The 18,292-nt window shown below is 43.0% G+C and overlaps 1 protein-coding gene across 6 annotated transcripts in view; it reads left to right on the plus strand.

Annotated features, from left to right (window-relative positions):
• The window catches only part of rftn1b (raftlin, lipid raft linker 1b), a 263,821-nt gene that overhangs the window by 184,949 nt on the left and 60,580 nt on the right, over positions 1–18,292 (plus strand). For all 6 annotated transcript variants that reach the window (XM_023964740.2, XM_023964742.2, XM_078933636.1 and 3 more), the window contains one exon: positions 9,781–9,889. In XM_023964740.2, the coding sequence (XP_023820508.1) occupies positions 9,781–9,889 (109 nt within the window). The remainder of the gene's footprint in view (positions 1–9,780; positions 9,890–18,292) is intronic.

An 18,292-nucleotide genomic window follows, 5' to 3' on the forward strand; every position in this document is an offset into this window, starting at 1 on the left:
TCCACAAACATTTTAAAAAACTGTCCTGCGAACAGTGTAAGGGTTTTTGTCATGGCGTCACTCGCCAACAAATGAGGATCTGGGCCTAAACTACCATGTTCCTGAGTGAGAATCTGGTGGATCTGATCTGATCATATTTCCTTCATTTTCCTGTTATACTATGGTCAGAGTCAATACTCGATTCTGATTGGCTGCTGGGTGTGCATTAAAAAGTGATGCTGCACAGTGGTACTGTACACCTAAAAAAGTAGTTCCGGTCACCTATCTTAAATCTTCTGTATCACTACTCCGGCTTCTTTAAAACAACCTTTATCTTCATCATCTGGACAAAAACAAGCGGTAAGACGTGAACTTTCTCTCTGATCTGATGCTTTATTTTACCCATCGTGACCATCAGCATAGATATAGCTGTCCTTTACCGCTGCAGTCAAGGTCGATGCCAGCTTGGCTGTTACCATGACAACACATCACGCCGCGCATCAATTGGTCTGCTTTTTGTGATTTAAACCAAAACAAAAAACAAGAATAAAGAACTAAAAATGGATTGTTTTCTTTTACAAGGGAAAATGGTGTAAGTGAGATAATGACCTTCAAAGTGTCCATCATCAGAAATGAACAAACTTCAAGTCGATTTATTTCCGACGATAGGCGTGCTGCTGACGGCGGCCGTCATTCAGACGCAGCTACAGCAGTAGATGGTAAAGATCACCACAAAAAAATGAACCCAGACGTGGAGATGAAATTACAAATCTTTATGTCAACTAAACAAACCAGATTTCTTCATAAATGTAAATGAGACATGCAGTCAAGGCTTCCATGTAGTGATTAGCCGACGGTAGCTCCTCCCACACGCGTCTGTCTAGTTTATGAAAACGTTTTGGGAAAAGCATGCCGACAAGGGGATGTAGATTTGATGCAGGAATCCTGCCTGTTGTGAGTGCTGCGTCTCTTCCAAAGCGTCGCACGCCAAAAAGTGTTCTCCAGTGCGACTTTTTTTCTTCTTTATATCCTTTCTTGGCTGCTTTTTGGTGGTCATCCATGTTTTTGTCAGCAGGAAGTCACGTGTCACAACCTTGATCAGATTTTTGGGATACAGTGATCCCTCGCTATAACGCGGTTTACTTTTCACGGTTTCGCTACTTCACGGATTTGCATCGTGCATTGTGTTCTGCATTCTGATTGGCTAAAATGTCACTCCGCTTCTTCTCTACCTGTGCGTCAATAACGTTGCAGTTTAATATGTACAGGTACGTAAAACAGTTTGCCAAATTTACATTACGTACGTGCAAATTCTCTTGCAATTTCGAGTTTCTCTAAAACCCATAGAAAAAGAGCGACAACAACTGCCTATCACTATGTTCTTGTCCCGAACAAACACAGCTGCACCGCGGGCTTCAATAGGAGAAAACACTGCAGAGCGGAGTCAGGATGCAGCAGTGAAATACACCTGAGTCACTATTTGTCCCACTGTACTTTGTATTTTTTCATAATCATTTGAAATTTTCTCCCGTTTAATCCAATTACTCGGGTCGCGGTGGGCGGGGCTAATCTTTGCAATTTGAAGCCTTTTGTTCACATCGATGATTAAACTTATTATTTGACAGTACAGTACAGAAGTTATTTGTTGAAAAAAACGTTTCTAAAGTACCTTTTATTAGTGAAACAAATGCTTGAGCCTGTAAAATGGTTTGTTCTTTCTTTTCAAAGTATAATTGAGTGTTTAATTGTATATTAATTGTAAGAAAAAAATAAAGGTTTCTACTTCACGGATTTTGCCTAGCACGGGTTCTTTTTGGAACGTAACCCCCGCGAAAAACAAGGGTTTACTGAATCCCTAATTAAATATTGATCACATTTCTTTATTCCAATTGTTGACTATATTAAAAAAAAACATTTTTCTGAATAAATTTGAACCAAACTGAACTTCAGTTTCTTTTTTTAATCAAAGAAAAACCGTCACTGCTACTTTACTTTGAAAATTCCATTCACTTCCTGTGAGCAGTCAGGTTGTTTAATTTTTAAACTAAATGTCCAGCATTATTCTCACATTTTACAGCGATAATGACTTTACCTGAAGTGAAATATTTCTCTACTCTACTATATTTAAGAAGATCGCGAATCAGCGTCACGAATATTTGTACTTTCTGGAACAGTTGGAGAAGTATCCGAGTATTCGGATACTGGTTACAGCTTTAGTCCGGTTGGGATGGGGGATGGGGCGGTCTCCACTTTTCTTCAATGAAACGCCGCAGTGACTAAACTGCATCGTGTTGAATCAGCGTCTGCCTCGTTCACCTTTTACGCCTCCGTCTGACGCGTCAGCGCACATTTGTGTGATTGAACCGCCAATCACTGACGTCTGTGGAGAAATGACTCCAGTTCTGAAAAGAAACTGCCGACACGGCAACTCCTCTGCTGCATGTGGACAAATCCCAGAAAGGCAGCCGAGGCATTGTGAGCCTGCCAACTCACGGAAGGTCACTTGACGAAGAAACTGAGGTCTTATTTGCATTTCTGTTAACGGCCTCTCCTGCGATTTAAGCCTGCCGTCAGCAGAAGTGGACGAACCGGAAGGGAGATTCTGAGTGAAGAGAGGAAAATTCAAAGCATCTCTGCGAGCTGCTTCTGCTAAACTGCCATGACGGGTGAGGCAACCCGAGTAAAAGAGACAGCGGTAGGATGAATGTGATAATAAAAGAAAACACTGACAGAGATGGAGAGAAAGGGGGCAAAGGAGCCCACCCAACAGAAAGCAGGGCCTGTCGCCATGGAGACAGATGCTCACATCAGTTTGTGCCCTGGGGAATCTAAAGCTCCACCTCGGGTTTGAGGAGAGCTGATCAAAATCAGGAGAGAGCCTTCATGCTGCTGCAAAGAGAGACGGCAGGAGGAAGGGAAACGAGCGGGAAAGCCACAAAAAGCAGTCAAAGACCCTCACCCACTCGATGATGATGATGAAGGACATATACAAAGAAAAGCAAGATTAAAACTGCATTTCTGAATATATCTGTATGATGTTGTGAATCAGGAGACGGTACCATGTAGTAAACAATTCAGACGCCACGCTCACTACTTTTTTTGTTTTTGTTTTTTTAAACAGCGGATATGACGTCATTGATTGAAGTGAAAATCTCATTATGAGCGTTTTGCGACGATTATTTATGAGTCCACTGTCTTCTGAAAATAATAACATTGATGGTTTATTAAAAAAATACATTTAAATTCATTGTTCTGACGCAATCCATCATGGTCTATACAAGCTGATCTAGTGAGCATCGATCCACGCTGATTTTTCGCAAAGACTTCTGGGAAATTTCTAGGGCTCTGGATTTTGGACTTGTATATTGGAGAACACACTATAAAGGGAGTATGGAAGGAATTTGGACACAACCGTAGTAAATACTTCCTGCTCTGCTCCATTCTGATCCTCCACCTGCAGACAAACATGAACGTCTTTGTTTTGCTGGTCTGAGCTGGAATCTGGATCAGAACTGGACGGCTGTTGCTCGTTTGGACGTTTGTGTTGCAGTGCTAATGTTATCTTGGGGGGGTCTGAGGCGGGGCCGTAAGCTAGAGAGAGAGCAGGCAAACAGACGGATGATGGGATGTGAGGACGGACTCAGCGGGGAATTTCTGCTGAACAGTCAGAAGTAAAGAGCAGACATCCGCATGAGGTAGAAGCATAGATCACGTGTGCGGACACAGGCAGGACAAAAGCCCCGCGGCTCCAACCCGGTGGGGGGGGTCCATCCAACGGAGGCTGCGATGCTTCGGGGGTCCGCACACAGCAGGAACTGCGTCGCCTGGAAATGTTAAAGGCGCCGCTGCCACCCTGCCTCACGGCGCTTTGTCAGCGGTGGCGGTTAACCCGCCGCGGACGGGGAGCAGAGGGGAAAAAAAAACGGCGTGCAGCCAGAATGGATTGGCCTGAATGAAAATTTAAAATGTCAACTGTCAGATTTCCTGGTGTTCCATTTGGTCACGCTGAAATCGGGTTACAGTTCAGCAGGCAGTGTCTGATGGGATATATTCATCATTATTGGGTAATTGGACGGAGCCCCCATGTGCTCAAGCGGCGAGAAAGTCAAAGAGGAAGACGGAGGAGAAAAACCTACAAACCGTCAGAGCGGTTCACAAACGGGAGAAAACGGGACATTAGATTAGGAGTATTATTAAAATGCCACAATGCGAGTAAAGTGCAAATATGAGTCAGACGCTCTCTGACGGGGTCGTCATGGCAATGGTGGGTAAGAGGACTGACAGGCTCTTTGTTTCTGCTGCAAAGGGTTGAAAAATTCACATTTTTTTAATTCACAGAGAGGTTTTAACTTAACCCAGTCTCTGTTGTTCAAAACAGTGCAGTTAAATCTCTCTTAGGAGATTTTCTGGGATGTAACATGAAGGTAATAATGTCTGCCTTGGTGTGACGGCTGTAAAGGATTTAAAAAAATAGTGCAAGACTTTATGTTTAGGTGTTTCCACTTCATTACACTTTCATGTTATATAATCTTTTGTTCTAGTAATCTGTACAAAAGTCAAAACATTTGTTTGATTGTGTCAGATAAAATAATCATAATTACAACTTATTATTATGAATCAATACAAACACAAAATGTTAATATGATATTTTACTATTTTCCGTGGCAAAACACTGAGAATATATTGGAAATGGATTCAGGGCTTCTTCGCTATGTCGCGGTTCACTTTTTGCGTTTTCCTAGTTTTTTTTTTCAAGGGAATTTTGTTTTTTTCCCCTTTTTTTTTTTTTAATAGCCTTGTGCATTCTGCGTCCAGATTGGCTGTAGACTCTTGTCAATCACACTCGTCTGTGTGTCTCCTGTGCGATCAGTTTACACAAATCTCAGATTGTAATCCCATCCTTGTCTTCTTTTTCTTCTATGAAGATCTGAACTTTGAGGGTTGAAACAAAAGAGAAAAGTGTGAACATGTTCATGTTTGTCTGAGAAAAGTATTTTACAGTCTTAAAACTTCTATAATCCTACTTTTCACCTATGGCGGGTTGTTTTACAACGTAATCCCTGCGATCAACGTGGGACATCTGCATATTCATAGCCTACATTCCAAATTGCATAATTTACACAAAATCATTTCAAATTCATCTTCATCCTCATCTTATTCCTTTATTTGACCTCATGCCTCTAAACAAAATGTTGTCCAGATGAGCCGCTTCGAAGGCCGTTAACCCGCTTATGGTCACTTCCTGTCCCAGGAACAGGCAGACGGCTGGATCCAAATGCAGCAGGTTTATTAGCTCAGCTTAGAGTCCACATAGCTAAACCAGGGTCAGACAGGCGGGGAGGTCAGTAGCAGCTATAAGAGCATCAGAGGAGAGACGGGGTAGTCAGGATCCAGGCGGGGGTCGGAGCAGCCAAACAGAATCAGGAACACTCGGTAAGGAAGGCAGAATGACACAAACTAGACTTCGTACTGAGCTGATCTCAGTGCAGAGGTTAAGTATCCTCTGGTTGATGAGTGAATGACAGTCAGGGGGGCTGCATCCAGGAAGTGTGCGCTGGGGATGCTGGGAGATGTAGTGAGGTTAGAACTCTGGGGACGGCTCCTGCCGGTGACCAGAGGGGGAGACAGAGCTCTGACCTCTGACACTTACAAATGAAATTAATATTCAATCAGTTTTTAGTACTTTATTCTTATCTTAGCTTATTTCTCAAAAAGCGGACTATTTGGTACGTGGTGCAGCGCGTTGTCACGGTAACTTGATGCGCCGCTCCTTAATTTGTGATAACACACCCATAAACTTGACAGTAGCCCACTGCTTTCAGTGCAAGACAGAGTCACTCTGCTGCTGATGCTTCCTCCCCGTTCTCCTCCTCCTCCTCCTCTTCCTCCTTCTCCTTCTTGGGTTTAGCTCCGTGGCTAGACGTTGAGACGCATGTATTGAAATAGAGAATTCTCTTGGATTCTAGGCTACTTGCGGTAAACGCTCTTCTTCTGGCTAGCTGTGGAGCAGAACACATTTTAGAAAGTTGTGTCAGCGCCATCTGGAGGCACAATCTGACAGGTCGCAGTTTTCGGTGTAACGCCGGCATCCAAAATGGCGTCCAACTTTGCGTACGCAAAAAGCTAGCGTAGCAACTCTAGCCTATACAACTTATTGCCTACCCAAATGTTAGCTAGTTATGTCGTAATCAGTCGGATGGCTCAGCTCTGACTTTAGAGGTAAAAGAAATCCATAATCTTGTATCTTCCAGCTCGAAACTAAATTAATTTTTTGAAAATCTGATATTATCATAAACTCAAGATATAAAAGGCTGTTCAATTTTTCAAAAGGTTATCTTTCCAAAAATTAATAGAAGTGGAACAGAAAATGTTTTCCTTAAAGTTCTCCAATAAAAAAATCTTATTATTACTGATTGTTTTAGGAAATTCACTGTTAAAATCCGATTTCTTTTCTTCTACTATTGAATTTTTTTCCTTATATTAAGCCTTTTTTATGTTGAAATGTAAGAGTAAACTACATTTTTTCCAACATTGTTTTTTTTTAATTAAATGCTTGAACACAAATTAAAAGTAGCTTACATCACAATTACTGTTAAAAACTATTAGCCAAAAATTGGTTATGTGAGTTTTGAGAAGATTTAATATAAACCAGAAAGTATTCTTAATTTCTTTATCTTTGAGTTTTCTGAAAAACTCAATATAATATGAGCAGAAGTACTTTTCAAAGGTCACTGAACAGATTGGAGACCACAGATTTATGAATGATGTTTCCTTAATCCAAAAGAAAGCCATTAACAGGTAAAACACAATTACTTTCCTTGTGAGCGTTCTGCTCCAGCGGGATTAGGCGATTAGGCCCAACGCAGGATGTTTTACAGCAGAGCGACACCCCCACCATCTGTGGAGAGGCCGAGCAGGTGTCCTCGCCCAGCGGGAGGCCGCCGTTTGACACCCGTCTGACCACACGAGGCCTCTGAGGCTTACAGGCGGGGCCGCACGCCGCGGCGGTTTCACACAGAGAGACGGACAGCGGCGGCTATTTTTACCCGAAGGCCCCCCCTCCAGCACTAAATGCTCCTCTGTCCAACTCTGCTTAAACGCTTCCTTTGCTTTTAGCAATTACAGAAAAAATAGAGAAAAAATGTCATTTGGAAAGGAAAGTTATTACAAATCCTGCAAATACTAAATACATTTACTTAATGGGTAAAATAGTTGAGTAAAGTTGCAATATTAAAACTAAGACTTCACCTAAAAAACCAACAAAAATGATAATTTTTTCACCCTTGATATGAATTTAAAGACACAGAGACTTTGTGTTATTTAGGTTTAAAACATATTTCTATTTTATTTCTGCAGTGATTGGATTAAAGCCCATAAAAAGAATAGCCAGAATTGATTTTTTGGATAATTCTGATTTAATCACGGGAATCTAACTTTCTTAATATAATTTTTTTTTTTTTACCTTTTTTTCTTACAGTTCTGACTCTATTCACAAAATCCTCATTTAAAACTCATAGTTCTAACTTTTTCTTTTCAGAATTCTGACTTTAATCTCAAAATACTGACTTTATTTGTTCAGAATTCTTATATTTATAATTTCAGATTTATGACTTTTTTGTTCATATTTTTGACTTTTTCCTGGAATACTGACATTTTTTCTCAGTATTCTGGTTTTATTCTCAATATTCTGACTTTACTTGTTCATAACTCTGACTGTTATCTCAGAAAACAGATTTCTGCCTGTAAACCACTATCTTCAGAAGTCACAGAGGAGTCATGCATGTAAGAGTGGATCTCATTCTCAAAGATGTCAAAAGTAAAATCTGCTGCATGACAAGAACAGAAACAGACTTTAGTAACAACAGAGAAAAATGTTTCCACCTCAAGTGTTTCTATCTGAATCGAGGGTCAGCCTGAAAAAAGGAATGCTTTTGTGTCAAATCGTGCCACACAGACAAAGAAAACTGGATTGGTTTAGTCGTTCTTAAGAGCAGAAGGAACCAAATCTCTCAGGTTCTTCTGCTGCACAAAAGCAAACAAATTCATTTTATTTGTCTCCAATCGAGCAAAAGCACTAAAAGCACATTCATCCTTGTGTTTGAGGACAAAGCAGACGCTCATCGGGCAAACATTTGAAATGAAAAAGAGAAATAAGAAATCTTATTGTGTTGTTTTTTTTACTTCCTTTATGAACAAACCGTCTTTTGAACTTTGAAGGAGCTCTTGACAGAGTCACGTGACGGAAGAGAGGCTCTGAAACTGCAGGACTTTTTTCATTTACAGCAGAAAGAAAACACAAATCCTGTTATTTCTGCAGCGTGTTTTGTTCGTGAGTCTCTGTTCTTGAAGCTGCTGTCAGTTGTTTAAAGGATAGAAATTAGTTGTGAGATTTTTAAGAGAAGAGAAATTTGCTCCTTAGAAACAAAAGATTGCAACGAATTAAGTAAAAGTAGCTGAATCAGTCGTGAAAACCCAGAATTTACAATAAATAAAGAGAGTAATGATAATTGAAGTGGTGTGGCCTGCAGGAGCAGCCCGTCCCCGCCCTCGCCATCCCATCAATATCACCCTTTCCACCGCCAACTTACAAAATCAGGTTAAAAAGAAACATCTCGGCGGCTTTTTCGTTGGTTTTATCTCCATAGCAACCATTTCATGTTTTAGTCGGCTGGGGGTGACGAACAAGTGTGTGTCATTTTCAGGATAATCATCAAAAGTAACGCTTTGGGTTTCCTTAGCAACGGAGGCTTTGTGGTAACCACGCCCACACTCCTAATATTTTCATATCGCATGTTAAATCGTTTCCTTCAGCTTGAAATGTGGATTCAACTATTACATTTTTACAATATTGCGGTAAAAAAACAACGTGTGAGCGACAGTAAAACGCCACTTTCTGATAGGAGTTTGTAGAAGAAGCGAATGGGGATTGTGTTGGGGAAAATTCATGGTGACGGCCTCTCCTCGGGGTCAAAGGTCAAGGAAACTTGGGCTGTGGTCCCGTGTGACATTTTTTTGATGGGATAAAAACTGTTTTTGGGACCGTTTTTTCACCAAGGTTGGGCGAGGAGTGAATGAATATTGGACACATTCAGACGACTAAAAAGAAAGGGACAAGCTCCGCCCAAGTGCAGCCTTTGGCCGTGCAGCAGCTTGCAGGGAGGCATCTCTAACCTTTCTGCACGCCAGCGGTGTTTGTAAAGCCACAGGTCACGCAGAGCGCAGCAACACGCCAACAGCATCCGTGTGTGTGTGTGTGCACAAAGGCTCCACGCTGAGGAAACGGGTGTGCGGCTTCCCCCGCCTTGTCAACAGGATGAGAGGCAGGGAGATGGATGCTGGGGCTTTGCTCTCCTCCGAGGCTGGCTTTGGGATTTCCTCCAGAGGACAGAAAAGAAAAATACAGCTCTTTATAAATAGATTCTCTGCGCTGCAAATACTGATGCAGCCTCAGCGGGGGGGGGCGGCTGAGAGGCGCAGACTGGATTTGCATTGAATTTCCTGCTGTCTGTGTGTTTTCCTTCATCCTTGTGGATCTTTGTTTCACTTAAGTGTTATTGTATTTTCCTCTTACCTCCCACAGGGCAACAACAGCATTAACAAAGCTTCTTGGTGCAGAATAATGTGCTGAAATGCTGTTGGATGGCTGCTTCTGTCCTTCTTAATGGATCACGGCTGTATTTTTAATGACTGCAGGCGGTGTTTGCATGTGCCCCGATGCGTGGCCACCCCTAGGCATTATGGGTATTTGTCCATCTGCCTGACTGGAAGTCAACGTCTCCTCTTCATTGTTGGTGCCTGCAGGGCGGAGAGGAGCCCGTCGGTCTGCCCACAGTTCAAGCTCCAGCTGGAGGAGTGTCTGTCTGCTGAGCGGGTTCCCACCCCAGAGCTGATCCAGGGCTACATCAAGAAGGTAGGGTGCCCCCCCTCCCACCAAAAAGTTTTATTTTTTACCAAAAAGTCCCAACAGAAAGAGAACAAACACACCAAGAGTTTGACGTGGTCACCCTGATCCGATAAGATCAACCTCTGATCTTATCAGAAGGGTCGCATTTACATCCACTATCCACACATGAAGGCGTGTCACCTCAGGTGAGTCACATGACCATGGCAGCTGTTTTTACCTCCACCTGGATTGCTCCTAATGCAGAAAAAATATAGGAGAGAACGTTTGGGATTTTGGACTCAATGAAGACCAAAAAGAAGAGACTCAACACAAACTCTGATCAGTCGAAAAGGCAACCAGTCCCCTTAACTTAGGGCCGTGTCCAGCAGCCTCTACCTACACGCTACACGGATGAAAATTGGTCACGGAATGCTGAAAATTCAAAGGTGGAAAATGCGCAAAACGGACGTAGACTTCAAGTCGAACTAAGCACAAGAAAATTCAAACCAAGATTCTTTAATTCCAATGAAAAAGTTATTATCAGTTTAAGAAAAACCACAATTAAAATAAAGAAAAGTAATAAATAAACAAGAAGAGTTAAAGTAGAGATAAAGGTTATACCAGCGTTAAATAAAAAAGAAGAAGAAAGAAGAAAATACATAAGAAGTTAAAGAAACAATAAAGCCAAAAATACCAAACAAAAACAACAAAAGTTTTTGCAGTAAATCTGGAACTTTTGCAGCTCAACAAGTGCAACTCTCTGCTTGTTTGCAGTTTTGGATTGCACTCCCTGCACTCCCTATGCAGGTTAGGCAGGCCCGTTCACTGAATGATTTTAAATCCAAGTTAAAAACTCACCTTTTCTCCCTGGCTTTTAACTCAGTATGAGTTGATGTTTTTATTGGTTTTATAAATTTATTTTTATTGGTTTTATTGGTTTTATGTATTTTTATTTAATGTATCGATTTCTTATTGATTTTATTCTGTTTTAGTTTGTTGTTTTGTTTTATTCTGCATTGTTAAGCACTTTGGTCAGCTTCTGCTGTTTTAAAAGCGCTTTATAAATAAAGTTGACTTGACTTGACTTGACTTTTGCAGCTCAACAAGTGCAACTCTCTGCTTGTTTGCAGTTTTGGATTATGGATTTCAGATGTAACATGGTCAGACTACGCATGAAGGAGTCCAGGTTATTCAGAGAAAAAGGACTTTTTATGAATTTAAAACCAGGAAAACACAGGGATGTCTGGATCTGGACAGGTGTAGTTTACCTGTCGTCCACACGGAGCTGATGTAACAGGTTCAGTTCGGTCGCCGATGCACAATGAGGAGGGGGAGACTCAAATCTGGTCACTGCGTCTTTAATTCTTTAAAACAGCGCAAAAGAAAATAGCATCAGTGGACATCACAACTGCAGCTCCCAGCTCAGACCGCTCACTCCAACTGGTTGTTTACATTCATCCAAAAAGTTCAATAAATGTACAATTTTCAGAATAAAATATACTCAGACACAATGCCATACAATAATAAAACAAAAAGAAAACACACATTTGGTAAATACAGCATTTAAAATAAAACATTGTTAAACAGAATAAGACAAAATGGCGGAGACCAACCTTTAAAACAGCGCAAAAGAAAATAGCATCAGTGGACATCACAACTGCAGCTCCCTGATCAAAGGAAAAAGAGCGCGATCAAAACCGGCACCAAAAACCACATAAAAATATAGTTAAAAGTAAATGTAAATTATTCGAGAGCAGTTTCTTGTCAACTGCATCCATTTTTAAACATATTTAAGAAACTTATACCCGTTTATTTTAACAGCTAACTAAAAATATTGGGAGACTGCAGAAAACGCGACTCACCAGCTCAGACCGCTCACTCCAACTGGTAAGGGAGGGGCAGCGGCCGCATGGTGAAGGCAGGGTGTGTCCCACTAATTGCCTTCCCTGCGCAACAGGTAACCATGTGGAACACATTTTTCTTGTGAAATAATGAGATTAACCAAATATTTATATAACGTGCTAACTCAAAATAAAATAATTTCAAAATTAAATAATCACTTAAGGTTTGAGAATGTTCATTAAAAAAAATCAATTTGCTACATACTCCCCTCTGAACTTCTCAAAACCGTTGCATATTCATCAAACTGGACAATAAGTAAGATTTTTTGCCAACAGAAATAATGACTCCTTATACTACTGCGACATATATGTCTTCCTCTATAAAAGAAAAGCAACACTGTAAAGCTGGCCAAACTTCACAATGTACACTTGCAACAAAGTAGTGCCGTAAACACAACTCCACAAAAGGTAAATCAGTGGCTGTTACTTTCCCAAAATACGTAATCAAATTTACAATATGCAGTATCTACAGTGACTCAGACCTTTTCATTTACCTTACAAAAATAAACTTCTTACAAATCCAGAGAACACTTCTCGTGCTTGTGTATCTTTTTTCTGTGTCATGTTTTGTATCAGTCTGTTAACTGGTTTGACAATCCTGCCAGCCCTGGTTCTGATGCGGTTTACTGTATCATTTTGGAGCCTATCATCCTGTCTTGTAGCAACTGCTTCTCCATTGGTTTCCAACTGTCCATGTGGGAACTCTGAACCTGGGCATTTGGAGCAGTTTTTATTGCTCTCCACAAGACTCTCAACACTAATCCCATCTGATTGACAGTCCATGCCACAGCTCTCAACTTCACGATGGTCTGCAGGATCCAAAGGCACAGTATTTGCCACCCAGTCGGCTGTCCGGTCCAACTCATCACATTCTGAGTTCACAACTGAAACATCCTGATCAGCACTGTTTATATCACTCAAATCTGGAGTGGTACTGAATGAAGACACCGACCCTTGCTCTTGATCCAACTCAATTGGCAGGAAGTTCACCAATAGGAGCAAGTTACGGTGGACAACTTTCTCCTGTCCAGTGGCTGTGTTCCTGATCCGGTAAATATGACACTTGGAGTCTCTGGACACAACGGTATAAATGGTGGAGCACCACTTATCGGCTAGCTTCCTTTTGCCACGCACACACTTGTTTGCCAAGAGAACATGGTGTCCCTCATCAATGTCTGTGCCTTTGGTTCTCATGTTGTATAGACGGGCCTGACGTTGCTGACTGGTGTCGGTGTTAGCCTGGGCCACGGCAAGAGCTTCTTTAAGGTTCTCCCTGATTCTTTCAACGTAGTTGTTATAATCCGATATCTCGTCATTTCTTTCCACATGGTGAAACATGACGTCCACTGGGAGCCTGGGAATCCGACCAAACATGAGATAGAAGGGTGCGTAACCGGTTGACTCATGGACAGTGCAGTTGTAGGCAAACGTCAGTGTTTGCAACATCTGAGGCCACTTGCTTTTGTCTCGGGGTGGTAAGGCTCTGATCATACTGCCTAAGGTTCTATTAAACCTTTCGGTTTGGCCATTACCCATGGGATGATATGGTGTGGTCCTTGATTTCTTGACTCCTGCTACCTGCAACAACTCCTGAATCAACTCACTCTCGAAGTTTGCACCCTGGTCTGAATGGATTCTTTGTGGGAAGCCATAGACACAAAAGTATCTGTCCCACAACTGCCGGGCCACCTGCTTTGCTGACTGATTGGAACACTGAAAGGCGTGGGCCATTTTGGTAAAATGATCGGTTACCACTAAGATGTCTACACACCGACCCTTCGGATCTTCTGCGGACCAAAAGTCGAGGCACACCAGTTCTAAGGGACTTGTGGTCTTTATGCTTTCAAGGGGAGCTCGCCCCTCAGGCTCAGGAGTCTTGCTCACCACACAACGCTTGCAGCATTTTACATACTCGCGCACACCTTGCTCCATGCCGAGCCAAAAGAATCGCTGTCTAGCTAAGTGTAATGTCCGACTTTGGCCTTGGTGTCCTGCTTTGTCGTGCACACCCTGAAGCACTTGACCAACCAGAGACACAGGTGTTACATACTGGTGTCGTTTTCTTCCAGTTGTCAAGTCCTTACATACCCTGTACAGGATGTTATCGAGTATTTTGAGTTTGTCCCACTGTTTCAGGAGTTTCAGGGCTCTAGGAGATAAACTGCACTTTTCTCTCCGTGATGGACGTCTACCTCGCATGACAAACGTGACAACAGCAGCTATTGTGGTGTCATTTTGCTGCGCCTCCTGAAGGTCTTTGAGGGAAAACACAGGTAAGGGAACTTGACCACTTGGCACAAGTTACTCCAGGTCTTGAACGAGCCAGGTGATTACTCTTTGCTCAGGACCATATTCCCATTCTACATGCCCTGACAGGACAGCAGATACATCATCTTCACTCATTGACATGTTCTCTGAATGTTGGGAAGACTGAAAGTACTCGACCTCTTGATGGTTGGCGCTGGCCCTAAAAAGCTCCTGAACTGTGTCCTCCTGTACTTGCTGAGACTCCTCCAACAGGGCTTCATAGGGCTTTATTGTCAGCCTGTGAGAGACACGGCCTTTGATGAAAGGCTGCCGGCTCAAGGCGTCAGCGACTACGTTCTTACTGCCTGGTATGTACTTGATGTTGAAGCTGTAAGGTGACAACTTTGCTACCCATCTTTGCTCACAGGCATCAAGTTTGGGTTTGGTGAGGATATATGTTAGGGGGTTATTATCTGTCCATACTGTAAATGGATTCCCTCTCAGCCAGTGGCTAAATTTATCGCAAACTGACCACTTGAGTGCCAAAAACTCCAAACGGTGGGCTGGGTATTTGCTTTGAGCACGGGTAAGAGCTTTACTGGCAAAAGCCACTGGTCGTGCTTTTGTCTCACCTTCTTGAACTTGTGACAGCACAGCACCCAGTCCATCAGTTGAGGCATCTGTTGAAAGGATGAATGGGCGATTGAAGTCAGGGTGAGCAAGGATGACAGATTCCAGAAGTGCTGACTTAAGGCGCTCAAACGAGTCACTGTGTTCTTGTTTCCAGTCATTGGCATGTAACTTTCGGAAAGCAGCAACGCCACGTGAATTTCCTTTCCGTCCCTTTGGAGCAGCTGTGAGTGCAAAAAGGGGTCTGGCTATGCTGGAACAGCCTTGAATGAACTGCTGATAGTACATGACCATGCCTAAGAATGACTTGATTTTCTTTTGGGAAGGTGTTATTCCGTCCTCCATCATGAGGTCAATCACAGTCATCGCCGTTATGGCTTTGACCTTGTCGGGGTCTGTTGAAACTCCCTTGCTGTCCACAACATGTCCGAGAAATTTAACACTCCTTCTTAGCAGCTGACATTTTTTAGGGGCCAACTTCAATCCATGGGCTCTTAATCTGCCAAAGACCATTTCCAGTCTTCTCAGGGCCTCTCCCTCATTAGGTGCGTAGACCAGCACATCATCCAGATAGCAGAGGAGTGTCAGGAAGTTCTGGTCACCAAATATGTTCATCATGAGGCGCATAAAACTTGCTGGGCTATTGCACAGTCCTTGTGGTAGTCTGTTGAACTCATAAAGCCCCATAGGCGTTGTAAAGGCCGTTAGCTTCTTGTCCTCTTCAGCCATGGCAATATTGTAGAAGCCGGAAGTAAGGTCCATGGCACAGAATATGGCGTTTCCTCCCAAAGCTGCAAGACAGTCTGCTTGGTGTGGTAAAGGATGAGCATCTTTTATTGTGCGAGCATTCAACCAGCGGTAATCCACGCAAATCCTGAGATCTCCATTCTTCTTCCAGACAAGGACCAGTGGCGACGCCCACTCACTTTTTGACTTACGGATGATCTCAAGTTCTTCCATCTCCGTTAGCACTTGCCTTAGTTTATGGTATTGCCCTGGTGGAACGCGGCGGTATGGCAGCCTGAAGGGTCTGGAGTCAGACAGGTGAATCCTATGAACTATGTCCTTAGCTGACCCACAGTCAAGCTTGGTCTTTGAGAAGACATCTTCATACTTCTGAAGCAGCTGCAGGAGCTGACCTTTCCAGTAGTGGGACACCTCACAGGAATCAATGTCCAAGCTTCCGAGTCCAAGCTTGTTTAAGGCCTCTTGGTAATCTGTTGGGGCAGGGCCTTGGGCATGGTCTGCAGGTTCACTGTGCATGATCTGATTTTGCACCTTAATTGCATTTAAGTTGGGGGCCTCATCCAAATCTTCTACAGCAATGCAGGCTGACACCTTTGCCAACTTCGTATTGCGCCGGAGGGTGACTGCTTTGCTGGACGTGTTTAGCACCCTGACTGGGATCCATCTCTCACCATTCATGGTTGCTACAGACCTACAAACGATCACATCATTTTTATGGCCCAATCCTTTTGACGTTTCAACCAGAACAGCACTGCCTTCAGAAATGGCTGAGGTGGCTGGCAACTTGCTCCACACGAGATGTTCCTGCTTTGGTAGTAAAGTCACAGATTGGGTCAACCTAGCTGTCCCAATAACATCAGGGATGGTTTCACCTCTCCACCGGTTAATGCCAGACAACATGTTGAGGAATTGTATTATCTCAGGCACATCTGTTGACTCTGGCTTATTCAAGACCTGCCAAAACTGTGGACTCTGTTTAAAGTGTTTAAGGAGGTGTTTAATGACATTCGTCCCCAAGATCATCTGGTCTCGCTGTCCAGGGACGACTAGGGTTGGGACCTGAAAGGTACACCCGTACACTTCCATCTTTAAGTCATAAATGCATTTGGGCTTGACTTTGACTCCACCACAGCCAACAAGCACAACATCAGGGCAGATGTCATGGGATGTGGGCACTGAGCCAGCACTGCTTAACAGTCGTTCGGCCTCTTCACTCATAGTACATGACATTGAGCCTGTGTCAAGCAAAGCTTCGAGGGAAACCACATCCTCCACCTGTGCATTTGTGTAGAATAAGCTGTCAGCTTTCCCGAGCCTGGCAATGTTTTGGAACATTTGGAACAGTTGTGTTAGGTGGTGAGGTCTGAACACACTCAGAATAAATAGATTGTGCATCATCATCGAGTTTGAGGGCTTCATCATTAACACTCACACTGTCCCCTCCAAGGTGTGAGTACATTAGTTTCCCTGACACTGAGTATTGCTCAACTGGGCTGTGGGAAGCTTTGAACAGTCTTTTCTTTGGTGCCCAACTTCTAAGCAGCCCAAGCACCTTTTCTCCCTCATACAGTGAGTACGTGTCGAATGTGAGCTGTGTCCACAAACTCGGCAGGGGGCATCGCGGGTAAATGGGGCAGGTTGCAGCCTAGCAGTAGAAGGGGTGGGCTGACTTGTCCGTTCCAGCACTCTTTCCAACATGGTAAGAACTCTCTCCAGTGCACTTGACTCTGAAACAGCTTCATTTGACTTTGTGGGATTAGATAACTTGGCTGTGTTAACACTAGTGTACTCTGCGTTACATTCAAGGGTCTCGCTGGCTGTTACAGCAGTAGCTACGTGGAGGGCATGTGCTTTGGGCAAAGTTGTGACTGACCTTTTAGCTTGGTACTCCCTCTGGTGTTCATCAATTGCCTCTTGCACATCAGTAAGAGACCATTTACTTATGGGCTTGCACTTGAACACACAAGCGAGGTTGGGATCTGGACAATTTCTGATAAACATCATGGCAATTTCTGAGTCCATGTTATCCATCCTACCACCTTGGCATTTTAGGTGTCTGTCGGCCACTTCAGCAGCTGTGTTTAGCCTGACCCAGTAGTCTACTGGTGTTTCTTTTACTGTTGGCCGAGTGGCATAAAAATCAGCCAATGGTAGACAAGAACCTGCAGTCTCACTGAAGTAGCGTCTCAAAATTATGTATATTGTCTCTGGTGTCACTGGGGTGCTGCTAGCGGAGCTACTTTTCAACCCCACTTTAACAATACTCTTTGCTCTGCCAAGAAGATGGCTTAAAACCTCCTCTGCTTGTTCACTCTGGGGGAGATTTCTTTTGTACATGTATGTTTCCACAATTTCAATCCACTCCTGAATGGAGTACTTGTCTGTTCCGTCACCACGATACATGGGAGGATCTTTGACATCAGGTTTAACAATCAGACTCACTTTTGAGAGGTCAGCGGTTGCATTAAGCATCTCAGTTCTAGATGGCTTGGTGTGAGGGGACTGTGAGCTGAAAGATGGCTGATTGGCCATAAGGCGGCCAGCAATGGACTCGCCTATTTGATTTCCTAATTCACCAATAAGTTCACGTAACTGATTTGTGGTACTCTCACTGGAATCAGTGGGTGTAGAATACATTGGTTTGTGTTTCTCATGAACATCATCTAGTCCAAACAGGTTTTTCGTTATAGCCCCTGGAGTGTCACTGACAGAGGTTTTCCCAAGACTAAATAAACCTCTTCCCCTTCCAACAGTAGGTGAAAACACAAACTTTTCCTGGCTGTCGTCTGCCATAACTTAAAGACCAAAACTAAATATAAAATGTATAATGCAATATGATGAACAGAAACAAAATTCACAAATCACAAATATGTCTTTCCTTAATACTATTCACAAAAGGTTATGT

The sequence above is a fragment of the Oryzias latipes genome, chromosome 16 (assembly GCF_053564925.1).
Source record: "Oryzias latipes strain Hd-rR chromosome 16, Olatipes_Hd-rR_3.1".
Classification (NCBI taxonomy): domain Eukaryota; kingdom Metazoa; phylum Chordata; class Actinopteri; order Beloniformes; family Adrianichthyidae; genus Oryzias; species Oryzias latipes.